Here is a 13,058-nt window from a genome sequence, read left to right on the forward strand (position 1 = left end):
TTGGACTGTTGTGTGGTCCAGCTCCTGTTTGTTGATTCCCGTGTTATTTCAAGCACCAGTGACCAGCCGAGGCTCTCTGAGCAGCAGACATGTATTCAGCAGTTAATCTGACGGAGCATCTCGCCGTATGTGTATTGGAGCGGCTCCATTGTTTTCCTCTATAGATTAGGCGCACAAGTACCTCACATAATCGAAAGGCTATAGACAGACTTGTCATTGCTTTCCACTCCACTAACACAAAGATTCAATAAAAGAAGAGTGTTTTTCAACAATATATTTACTTCCATTAAATAAAACACAATAGTTTTTTTGGATGTTGAAAAAAAAAACATAATTCCGTACCAAATAGTATACACAGAGCAAAAACCAAATAATCTGTCGCAGGAACATTTTTGATGCTTCTTCTTTTTTTAAATCCAGAATTGCTATTCTAAATCGATATTCACACAGACATTAATAATAAATTTATAATATGTTAGAAACACACAACTGGTGCGTTTTAGTATGTACATTCCCTTTTGTTTGCAAGCAAAACATGATTCCTTTTTAGGGTTTTTTCTTCTTCTTCCACATGCGTTGATAAATTGAACCTGGAGAGGGGTTGGAGGGTTATAGCGCATTCGCCTCGACAAAAACAGGAGATGAGAAAGTCAAATATATATACAACCTTTTTTTCAGTCAACAGTTAACGTCCAAAATCCACCAGAGAAAGAAAAAAAGACCCTCATGACGAGCATTGAAAATGAAAACAGGCCTTTTAAAACAGTAAAACAGGCCAGGGCTCATCACAGAAAAAGGGAATAAACTGAAAAATCTCCCGTTTCAGTTGGAGTTGAGCTTGCTTCAGTGGTTCAGTCTTCTAGTGCCCTTTTTTTTTTGAAAAATGAAAAGTAGTTGTAGTAGTCTCTTGTTCCTGTGGCCGGCTGTTTGTAATTACCCACACACTGCAAAAAATGACCACCTTAATAAACCATTTGGGCTTCAATTCAACCTCAAAATCAAAGCTACCCCACTCGACTGCTTTGGAAAAGTTTCACTTTTTCTTGGCATGTTTGGGAAAATTCAAAGAACAAGTGGCTGTATTTTGAATTAAATCTGAGCAATGCAAACAAGCAGAGACTCCTATCAGAAAAGCCAAATGATCAGGAAATTTCCCCAAAACGCACGAAAAATACAATAATCTCCCCAGCAGATTCGCTCACTCCCTCCTGAGGAAAATAACACTTAAACAGCGCCACTACCAGTCCCTAATGACGAGCTAAGGTGGTGATTTTTTGCAGTGCAGGTAGGTATTAGACTGGTCTGTCCACGGCGTATTGGCAAGCGCTCAGATTAGTGGCCGGATTCTGCACACTGGCGTATCCAAAACTCGAGTGCTGCTTGGCTTTCAGTCTCAGGCTGGCCAGGCTGGAGTTACAAGTGTCCCTGTACACGTAAGGAGGGGTCGGAGGAGCGTAGGGGCACGCCGGCGTGGGCACCCCCGAGTTGAGGGACGGGTTACTGAGGTTGTTCAAGTTATTGAGGCTGTTGAGGCTGGAGCCAGGCACGCCCGTCACCGCCGAGGGTACCATGCTGGAAGTCATGGAGGATATGGAGTTAGGCGGCGAGAACATGGTCTGCGAGGACAAGGGGTTGACATTCATGGAGTTGAAGAAGGGGAAGCTTTTGGTAGATAAGGAGGCAGACGTGAGGCCCTTGGCGGCCCAGTTGTTGTACGTGTAGCTGGGATACATGTCCTCGTAGGGCTGCATGAGTCCGTTAAACTGCGGGCCGAAGCCGTTTTTGCACAGCTCGGCTTGTTGGTTTCTTTCCCGTTTCCTCCACTTGGCCCGCCGGTTCTTGAACCAAACCTGAAACACAGGAATTATGAAAAGGTTAGAATTTATTTCAACTATTACATACTCTTTTACACATAGACTTTTCTTTGGATGCATAATCTTGGCATAATTCTGTTTTTTTTACGCTGGAGACGCCATGTTTAACTTTTAATTTGCATTTCAATCTTAAAATTTACCTTAAAAATCTTAAAGATTGACTGTGCTCCGCACAGACAGTTCCTGTGCTTTGATTCCGTGTTTATCTGCACAGAATACACACCGTGCTGTCAGTGCACCACCTTTAAGAGGAGAGGATGTGTATTCCTCTGCGCACTGACCTTAATCACACAACACCAGGGCGACAATCGCAAAATACAAGCTTTGCACCTCTTTCACACGAACAGAAGAACACGACTGGTATCTGCCACCAACAAATGTCAATAGCAACCACTGTTAACGACCTAATAGTGCGTAATTACACCTAATGGGCAAATAAAATGTTAATTTATATCCTAATGAACAATAATTACTGAAATAATTACTGAAAAGATTAGAGTGGGGCGAGAACCACAGAAGAGCTTCGCTAATGTTGTTTATTTTGCATTGCTTGCAGAGAATTTGAATTATTTTGATCCTAACAGGTTAGCACATACATTAGAATCAAAGTGAACTCCTTTGTTTGAAGAAGAACGTGATTATTTATTTTGCAGAGAAGAAAATGTGTCAAGTCTTATTTTTAGGGAAGTATCAGCCATGCGTAAATGTGCGTCCGTGCGTAAAAATATTCCGGTGCTTGGTGCGGTGTAAGTTAACCGGGCAGTCTGCACAAATTACCCGAAATTCAACACAGGAATTGTTTTTGAATGCACCCTGGGGAGCACTCACCCTGACCCGGGCCTCTGTGAGGTTGGTCCACACGGCTATCTCCTCCCTCGTGCTCATGTCCGGATAGCGATTCCGCTGGAAAGTGGCCTCCAGTTCCTGCAGCTGCTGGCTGGTGAAGTGAGTCCTCTGCCGCCGCTGCCGCTTCTTTTTGGACGGGTCATCTGAAGAGTCGTCGTTTTTATTCTGGATCTTTTCTTTTTCTGTCAACAGGAGAGAAAGGGATGGAGTCAAGAGCAGGCGGATTAAGGCCTGTGTGCTATAGAAAGGTAGAAAAAAAAAATCCTGGATCCATGGCACTGCTGGTGGGAAATGGCTGAGCAGCTTTCTGCTCATGAAAGAGAGCTTTGATTTATTAATACGACAAACACTCCTCTCATGATTTAAATTTTGCTTTTTCTTTTAATTCCACGGGATTATAGCTGACCCTTTGATTTAATCTGACTCTGAGGATATGAGCAAATACCTAACTAATACCAGTTGACACAAGACAAGCTGTCTTTCATTTACATAACAGAAACTTTTCACTCCCTCACCACACACGGGCCACTGTCAAAACTGATTATCTGCGCGTAAAAGCACAGCTGAAACCGCCCTTTTGCATGCATGTAAAACTCCGTCATTATGATCCATCTTTTGTTTGATATCGAGGCGACATCTGTTGGTTCGCATTTCTGGGAACATCTGCACCCCAGGCGGTTCTTACCGACTGACTCCGGGCTGGAGGTGTCTGACACCGTGTGCACCTCTAACCGATGTTTCGAGTCCACTGTCCGCTGCAGCGGCTGTAAACTAGAGGCCATCGCCAGAGCCGTGTGGTGCGTGGAGGCGAGTTTATTCCCTGTTAGGTGGTGATGGTCTATGTTTAATGGATCCCTCATAGAGTTCATGGGTAAAAGATCGCAAAAGTGTCTGTCAAAAGCAGATAAAGTCCTCTGTAATACAGCGAGGATGGGCGGAAAGTCCGTCTGCGGAATGTGTTCAGTTGTCCAAAAAGACGCACAGCTGAGCGGTTCCTCCTGCGGTTCCCTCTTTCTGCTTTAACTGGCTTTAAAATAGAGCAGAGAGCGCTGCCATAGCATCGGCTGTAAACAGCAGCTACCTCGGCTGACTATCAGAGTGACAAGGACAGGTAGGTGATATTAGATCCAGAGGCATACACACACTCCACCGCTCTGTTCATTTCAGCTGTTGCCTGCGCATGCACTGCCTGTCCAACTGTGCCTCTCTCTAGACCTCCACGTCACCATGTTGCGCCCGCCCATACTCTCTGACAGGCACATCCATGTGGATATGACGGTGGGAGCAACCAACCAGAGCCTCCAGAAACGAAATATGTGTGCCAATGTGTTTATGCCGGCTCTGGCGCTTATTTTTTCTCTTCCAAATAAAAGCATGTAAAGAGAGATGGGACGTGTACCCGCGGCGCTCCGAGCTGCAGTTGCGCAGCAGCCCAAGACCAAATAAAAATGAAAATAACACAGTTTGGCCTCATTTTATGAGATGGGTCCAGTGGCCCAGTAAAACGATGCCATTCTATTGATACCCAGGCTGAGCCGCGTGCTCGCAGGCTCTGTCACCGCAGTTTACTCAGGGACTCAGTGTGGATAAAGCCAGCCACCGAGCGGGTTGTATTGAAAGAAATATGCACAGTGCAAACACAGACACTCACTACAGCACAGTGATTCTTTGAAAGAAAGGAGGAAGGCTCGAGGAGGAAAGAGTAAATGTAGGGCCAGCCTGATCCTGCGCGCACTTGTCAACTGACGCTAACTGCCAGACATGTGCAGTATGTTAAAAGGAGCACATGTGCAGCTCGTGCACGCCTTTATTTGGATGCAGAATCTCACACCGTCAAATATTAACTAGAGCTGGGCAATATATCAAGATGTCAAAATAAATCACTACAGTTTTACTCAAGGTGAGGAGAAAGACTACGTCATTAGTACGGATATGTTGATGTTCAATAGAAGAAGAAAAGAAATAGAGCTGAGTGAACAGTTATGACGGTAAAACCACTAACAGGCGAACTTTATGGCCACAAGATAATCTATCTGACTTATTAGGCTAAATAGGAAACCATCATTTTATTGATGTGATGTTATTTAGTCAAATTAAAATGATATTGATATATTTTGATACCATGGTTACAAAAATAGAAGACCTTTGCTCAGTATTGTGTGATTTATTGTTTTTAGAGATGCAAAATAGCAGGCAAATTCTTGCACAATGTCAAAACTGCACAAAGCTGGCAACATTTCCAGTCACCTGTTCTACCCATTTTTGCAAATGTTGCCAACATATTTGTGAAATTTAGAAAGTCTTGTCTCTCTTTGGTTAAAATTTTCACTGAAGCTCATTATGTTTCTGTAACTTACGATGCTACCAGTCAGGAATTTTAAATGCATTGCATTTAATAGTGCATCATTTAATGACAACTTGAACACATGGAAATGTTTCCAATGATTTCACACAATAATGACAGTGTGTAGGAATTTGTCTTCAATTTTTATCAGTTAAACATAAATATTGCAGTTTGGGGTCTACTAATGAGGAGTTTTATTTAGTTGCCGTGGTATCAGTCAGGTTTAAACATGCTTTGATTTTAGATTTTTTAACATTTCTGCATTGTGACATTCATTAAAAAAAATCTCTTACTTTACAGAGAAAAAAAATCACGATATAATTTCTGGTTGACGTTGCCCATCCCTACTGTCATTATTAACTCAAGACTGTGACGTTTCAGGATTTAGCAATTAAAAACGCACGCCAGCAAATAAAATTTGCGCATTTTTGCGCTCCGCCCAACCGCGTACTTAAGGAGATATTTCCCATGCAATCCCATCTTTAGGTCCAAATAACGTGACCAGACTTAAATGATTTACTATCCCCACGTGCATGCGCAGAAAGAGCATCGTCAGTCATACAAGTTGTCAAATGAGGCGATCTTCCTGATCTCCACAGAGTTAAGGTTCAAATATCCATTAAATCAACCCCAGCGGAGTACACTCAGTTTGTTGACGACGGATTACTTTATCTGGGTGCTTAACTGGATCTCTCTGCGCACTTTGCGTTTGGACCCCTCATCCAGCTCTCCTGTAGTGTTTTTTTTAATCTGATAAGACTCTCATTTGCCTAAGAATTTCTGAAGGAGGACTTTTAATGAGTTTGAGCTGATATGCCAGCACATTTTTTAACCTATAATTCCCCAAAGATTGTGACGCGTTAAGGGAAAGTAAACACGTCTGATCAAACAAAATACGAGTTTAATTTTCAGGGTGGGAGATTGAGGGTGGAGAAATGTCAGAGGGGTAACAGGTGATTGGAGTGATGGACAGATAAGGAGGAAAAGTGCGCGCCAAGCAGGGCCATGGAGAGGCTACGAATGCCTTCAGATTGTGAAAATATTCAGGGTATTTCATGCACATATGCCTCCATGTAAATGGGTCATAACAACCTTCATCATCACCATCTTCATCATTTAATAACACACTTCCCATGTCCACGTGGCCAGACAGACACCTCACTCAGCCGGCACATTTGGACTTGGCGATGTTAAGAAGTTACTGGGCTAATCCCGTGAAAGCCCCTGATATATAAATACCAGCAGAGCAACCATAGACTGTATGCAACACTCACACACAGACACACACACACAGACACACATGCACTATGGGAGGGAGGAGGCCTCTTTATCAAAACTAGGCAGCCAATCATCTCTCATACAGAGCAATAAAACCTTGTTTGGCTGCTACGTGCGTAATTCAGTGAAGATGATGTGGATCTTAAACGATTGTCATTTATGTGCTCAATGACAAAAAAAAAGAGACGTGATCCTTCTTTGTAAGACACGATCTTTGATTGGTAAACAAAAGAGCATCTCTATGTTTTATTTATTTGTGGAAATAAAATCAATTGGCGTCTTTGAATAACAAAGAGATTGAATAATTCCAAAAAGTGCATTAGATAAATTCAAACTGAAAACTGAGTGGTATATCTCATGATTATGGGGGTTTTAATATATCATAATTATTATTATATTCAAAATAACACAAAAACAAACAATGGTTTCCGTGATTTGAGTTATTTTATGCCCAGCAGCGAACAGTCTGCTGCTCCTTTCTTCCTTCAGTCGTATTGTAATACTAAACTTGAAGTGGATTATCGCTTTCCTCTTCATTTCTACCTTCTGAATGCTTTATCTCTCTTCTGCGGATTACTGCGCGCAATAGGCCTCCGCCATAGAGGGCCATTAATTAGCAATTCAGTCAATATAGGGGGGAGACGACAAGGCTTTTTACATAGGATTAAGGAGACATCAGATTCCTCCATTAGTATATTCCTGCTCACGAATAGGCTTTCATTATACTTGGAGTTTTCCCCGGAGTCAATCCAACAAGCGCTGCATATATTACAGCAACAACAGTGTACTCTGCTGCTGCCGCTGCTGCTCTGTCTATATCTTATTATCTTATTATTCTTAATCAATGGTCGTTCACACTGCCCTCTGTCACACACAGGCACGTCAATGTCGGCTAAACGAAACGAAATTAGAGCTATCGGTTATTCATTTAAGACCCTAACTAGACCTGATGTCATTTCCACACAATATTGGAGAATAATTAATAAATCCCACACACTGACGGGGAAGGGATCTGCAGCTTTTTGCCGTCTCTGATGGGGTTTATTCCCATGTGATATTAAAGGGAATATGCGAATAGAATCAAAATAGAGAAAATATTTTAAATATGTGTTTTTACACACGATCTCTCCCGGTAAGGAAGATGTTAAAGATATAGTGTTATTCGCACCCATCCTTGATTTAAAACAAATGAGACCATTGCAGAGAGCATCATGGTCTGAGCGTCTGTCTGCAGATCCAAACTCGACCACTAGGCGTCTCTCTAACACAGCAAACGACTTAAAGCCACTACAGCCAAACTACTCCACAGCACTGACAAAGAGGCCAAATTATCCAGCAGCGCTCAACATTTTTGAACAAAATCAGAATGAATCACTAAAAAACTACAAATTAATCATCGCGTTTTATTCTTCAAGGATTTTTGAAGAAAACGGTGGGAGAGTTTTTGAAAAATCAATCAGCCACTTTTTTTTTTTTTTTTTTTTTTTTTTTTAGCAAAAACGAACGCAGGCCCAATTTCGGCTTTTGACCTAAGATGTTAAAATAAATTAACATGACAAGAAATTGGTATCATACGCTCACAAAAAGGCAGATTTTTTCACTTCCCCCAATTTAAGTATAGTTTTTGCAATCCTTAAAAACGAATTAATAATTTGATCAATAAATAATAAGAAAAAAAGGCAGAACTTATTAATAAATATCACTTTACTCTTTTATTAATCCATCGTAAACAAAACATGGTAGCTGTATTTGTAAAGCCTACAATTTAAGAAGCAACATTCTGTCATTTTAGTGCCCTAGTAATACTTTTTTTTTTTTAAATGGTGTCTATAATCTGGTCAAATGTAATTATACTAAATTGACACCTACAGATCTCATACTCACCTATCTGCGCGCAGGTGGTGGCCAGTTTACGGCAGTGGGAGTCCATTATGGCACTTTAAGGAGACCGCTTCTGTAAAAACAGACAAAGAGCCATAATTAACCTTTAGGAGCAGTAAACAACCCACTGTGATGTCACAAACACAAAGCCACCTCAGGAGTCAGTGATGTTTGGAGTCAACATTAGACCAACAAGAACGCTGGGAACACTGGTGTGCTTCAAGGATGAACTTCAGACAAAAATGCTTGATGTCTACAGAGGTTTTAATTTCAGATTTGCGCATAATCAGAGTAGACATTTTACGCATGGAGTGTATGCTCTCAGCTGGTTTGATATAAAATAAGCACAATAAAGTAAATGATGGTGTTGGGATACTAGCTGTAATTACATTTGTTGGAAAAAAATGCGCATTTTAGCGAGCGTGGTTGTGGCCTGGAAGGCTTTCAATTTCATCCCTAAAAAGGCGTAATTTATCGATGTATTTTCCTTTACAATATTGAAATAAGTCTCCTCGGTTGGAAAAAAAAAAGTTTTATTAAAAGAAAAAAAAATCCATGTTTTTTTCCACAAAGCTAAAAGGAAAAGGTCAGAGAGAAAAATGAATTTTGCTATCATTTGACACATTTCTTTTCCCAACATAAGACACATAGAAGTGTAAAAAAGCAGCCTAGTGTTCGTCATGTTTGGCTGTATTTTCTCCAGTGTTGATATGAGTCTGTGTACAGTGTGAATATATAAAAGCCGCCGTGTTTTGCACGGTTGTGCTGTGGTGTTGTGCAGCAGCCTGCAGCAGTTGGAAGTGCAGTGATTCCGTAGTAAAATCACAGGATTAGAGTCTGATTGAGATGTCTGTCGGTGGGATATTACAAAATTCATTATCGCAGCCCTTCTACTACCTCGATATGAAGTTACACAGATGGGGTTTTATTAGTCCAGGCTCACACTGTTTGCTTATGATAATTCAAGTCGGGGGGAATTTGCATGCAGTCATGCTGTTAACCATTTTCCTCAGTTCCTTCCTTCACCTGCTCGACATCATCTGCGAGGCTTTTCTTCTTCTTTCACTCCAAACATGCAGATATTGGAGGTTAAGTTTTACGGTCTGTACCTGCACAACCTCTCTTCTCCTCCATCGACATGCATCCCCACAGCAAAATGAAAAAGTGGGGGTCACGCTGTAAGGTGGGAGGTTATTGCACGCGGCCCCGTGTTATCTAATCAGTGAGATTTAATGAGGGGAGCCTCCAATATTTCAGCCGGCTGCACTGGCTGCTTAAAGGCCTCTAAAACCAACTCCTGCTGTTATTCCTACATTATTTTTTGTATTTTCATATTATTCACGTGAGCTTTTTGTTGATATGTATTTTTAAAAATCCATTTACAGGAAAAAAACAAATACATTTTCAACAACAACAACAAAAAATCTTTCTAACTACATATATTTTTGTTGAAAACTTCTAAATAAAAGCATTTATAGTCAATAAAAAGTTGCAGGAAAACAGAATAATGATAAGTGCTGATAATAAAAGAAATAAAATGTAAATATAAAAGCTTGATAATACAGACACTATTGAAATGAATGAAATAAAAAATGTTAAAGGCAATAAATTCTAACATTTTTGGAAAATAACACTTTGCAAACAAGGGGAAATTATAATTTTAATTTACCTTTTAACTATAAATGAATATCCTTAAAAACTCAAAGACATGTATAATAATAATAATAATAATAATAATAATAATAATAATTGAGTTACGATGTTTTGGTGAGACATAACCCTGGTATTAATAAATATTTTTTCTAACATATGCCCCAGTGAACACCCAATAGGAGCGGTTCAAAAATAAAGCAGCATTATTATTCTGATTAGTGATATTAATCCCGTTCATCCACTCATTCTCGCTGCACGGACGCCTCGCGCGCTCTCACCACCACCAACAGTTGACGTGAGTCAGTGACTCACGTGGCACGAGGCCCAGCGCAGACAGAAAGCTGGCATCGCCTCACACTGGCTTTACTTGTGAAATTAACACAGTAGAGCATGAGAGTGCAGCCTTTACCGGGAGATGAATCGACTAACCTCCACCATATGGTCCTGTATTAATTAAAGGCGCGAGACCGTGAACGTCGCCTCGTTTTTTTTTACCCCATCTTTTTCTCTTATTACATTACGACATGCAGGAAACAACAGAAGTCACGCCACTCTTTTAAATCAGCATGGTTGCTTTTTAATTTCCTTTGAAGCCGTAGCTCTGGATTAGACGCTTTTTCTTTAAAGTGAATGGAGTAGTTTCATTTTAGTCGAGTTTTAAGCTAACTCGACATCATTTTAGAGCAGTAAACCTGACAAAATTCTGAAATATGGTACAAATCTATCATTTTTAAATTCTTCAATCAGCTTATTTGTATGGATATAGACATTGTATTTTGTTTTATCTCGCTTTTTAAAATTTCTCCTCACTCCATCACCACAAATAATACCCTACATCATCATCATCATCCGCCGACCTGTGAGGCGAACCCTGCCCTCACATCACTTCATGCTCCTTTACGGCTTTGAGCGCACCACGCAGCCGAAACATTAATGGAACAAATTCCTCCACTTGCGTTCACTCACTATTCCACTTTTATTAGCATTTTAAGCAACCCCGCTCCTCTACTACACTTACCGGTTGCTGACACTCGTGGGGTTTGATTTTTTCCAGCCGACGGCGTCTTTTTCTACAGCGAAGAGATAAATCCCACCGTCCAAACGCACTCAAACACCAGCAGATGTGTCGAAAGGCAGCTTCAAAGTCCGATAACGACGATTAGTTTTTACGCTTGTGTCCGGAAATGTGCTGCGTTTCTTGGATGTAGCTCCCCCGCTACGTTTTCCAAAAAAAAGAAAGAGACGCAGCGCTACCTTTTAGGTTAGTTTCATTTATGCGCATAAATAACCATCTATTTACAGTGTGGGGAGAAAGAGCGAAGGAGGCGCTTTCATCCGAGTCTCCCCTTGGTTCGTCCTCTTCTGTCTTCCTTAACTTTCTCCCCCTTGAAAGAAGCTCCAAGAGTGGCGCATTTTTTTTCCTTCGTCTTTTGAGCTCAGAGAGGGACCCCGCGCGCGTCTCTCTGCGTGTTTGTGTATGTGTGTGTGCTTTTAAAGGGGTGTGTTTGTGTATGTATGCGGCTGTGCCTGTGAAGTCTAGCAGAGGGCGAACTCAGAGGCTCTCAACTTTCAAAAACAATCAAAGAAAAAAAAAAAAAACAGGACGGCATCTTTAAAAAAGCGCACACATGTTAAGAAAAAAAACAAACCGTGATATTCACGTTAGCCTGCCCTGCAGCTTTTATTCTAACAGAAGAGTATCTGAATTGCAGGCATGCAAAACATGTAGCTTAACGGTTCAATTTGCCAATACCAAACCTGCAATTTACATCAAGCAGCTAGGCTGCGTCTTATCCAAAAATAAACAACTGACATGATCACATATTCATGGCTGAATGTGGCTGTTGATTTACAAAAACACTACATTTTTACGTCACAGGTACAAATCCCGTACAGACCTATTATGTAATCAGAAAAAATAGAGCCCAATTAATGCGCAGTTAAGCACATCAACCAATTTACGGTCTGATTTGAAACAAGGTGATTTAGAACTACAACATTTTGAATATTCAGAGATAAATGGAAACGGAGAAAGTATTCAAATAGATGCATTAGTCTCCTCCAGGGCCAGACAGAGCCCTATCGTGTTGCGGATTTATGTGCAGATGAAGTGAACAGCTGGCTCGGATGCAAATGTTCTTTATAGATCCGTTTCGTTGGATACAGACTGATTTTCCATTCGCATCTTAAGTGAGGCGAGCAGACCGGACGTAGGCCGTGCGTTCCCTGCGCCTAATCCTTCTTTTACATTTTTAGTCATACTCCCATTAAAGCGGTAATTAATGCGCACATCCACACGGGAATTTCCTGGCAAAAAGGGGACACTGAAGCAAAACGCCCCCCACACCCCCTGCAAATTTGCTGAGAATCAGGATCCTAGTATCCCACACACTTCTATTTTAATAAACCTTTACTGCAGCCTTATATGGGCATACAAAGGAGTAAATTTAAGGGTTAATGTCATTTGAACATGTACTTTAAAGAAGTTTATTTAATCAGCCAGAGAGCCTTTGAATTAAGCAAGTTTTTAAACAAATTCCCTTTATTCTTCTTCAAAGGCCTTAAGAAGGCCATATTTTATTAATTTTCCACCCCCATAAACACGCAGTGCGGCTGGTCAAATGCTAACCAATAAAGGAAAAATAAATAATATGTGCATATTTGCCAACACAGCTCTCTTTGTTCTTCAAAATTTGACCCCGGCGCTTTTAATATTAGTTGTTGTGATATGGAGCACGCACGCACGGCAGCACAAACACGTGCACGCTCACAGGGTTCACATATGCACACACACACACATACACACAGACAAAATGCAAGTAAACGAGCAGAAAAACATCAGCCCTGCACCGTGCACATCCTCAAATCACGCCCCGCCTGCACGCGCAGAAAAAGAGGGTGAGCTGCGTGTGGAGAGGCGTGATGGTTCTGCTATATTCTCCTCTTACCTTCTTATACAAAGCGAGAGAGAGAAAAAAATCAGTCAAGAGCCTCCTCTTTCTCACGCAGAAAGGTGCAGAGGAATGCCTGAAGTTCAGAGAAGGCTGGCGGGTATGAAATCTTTCGCCTCGGGGGCAAACCGGCGGCTCCTTTTCATTTCAAGCGCTTATCGATTCGCCGTTGTCATCTTTGGCGACGCAGAAGGACACTTGAAAGAATTTCTGATGGGGCTGTGATGTGAG

At 41.2% G+C, this 13,058-nt stretch overlaps 1 protein-coding gene across 1 annotated transcript; it reads right to left on the reverse strand.

Moving 5' to 3' along the window:
- Positions 1 to 435: 435 nt before the first annotated feature.
- Positions 436 to 11,254, reverse strand: pitx2 (paired-like homeodomain 2). Its single transcript, XM_041797730.1, has 4 exons — positions 10,895 to 11,254; positions 8,227 to 8,296; positions 2,703 to 2,902; positions 436 to 1,850 (listed from the first exon to the last, which is right to left on the reverse strand). The coding sequence occupies exons 2-4, from the start codon at positions 8,270 to 8,272 to the stop codon at positions 1,293 to 1,295; spliced, it is 804 nt and encodes a 267-aa protein (XP_041653664.1). The 5' UTR covers positions 8,273 to 8,296; positions 10,895 to 11,254; the 3' UTR covers positions 436 to 1,292.
- Positions 11,255 to 13,058: the final 1,804 nt, after the last annotated feature.

This window comes from Cheilinus undulatus, linkage group 10 (genome assembly GCF_018320785.1).
Source record: "Cheilinus undulatus linkage group 10, ASM1832078v1, whole genome shotgun sequence".
Lineage (NCBI taxonomy): Eukaryota > Metazoa > Chordata > Actinopteri > Labriformes > Labridae > Cheilinus > Cheilinus undulatus.

Coding starts and splice junctions, on each gene's coding strand:
- pitx2 (XM_041797730.1), bottom strand. CDS start 8,272: ATGGACTCCCACTGCCGTAAACTGGCCACCACCTGCGCGCAGATAG. Junction 2,903..8,226: donor CACCACCTGCGCGCAGATAG/GTGAGTATGAGA, acceptor TCCTGTTGACAG/AAAAAGAAAAGATCCAGAAT. Junction 1,851..2,702: donor TCACAGAGGCCCGGGTCAGG/GTGAGTGCTCCC, acceptor CCTGTGTTTCAG/GTTTGGTTCAAGAACCGGCG.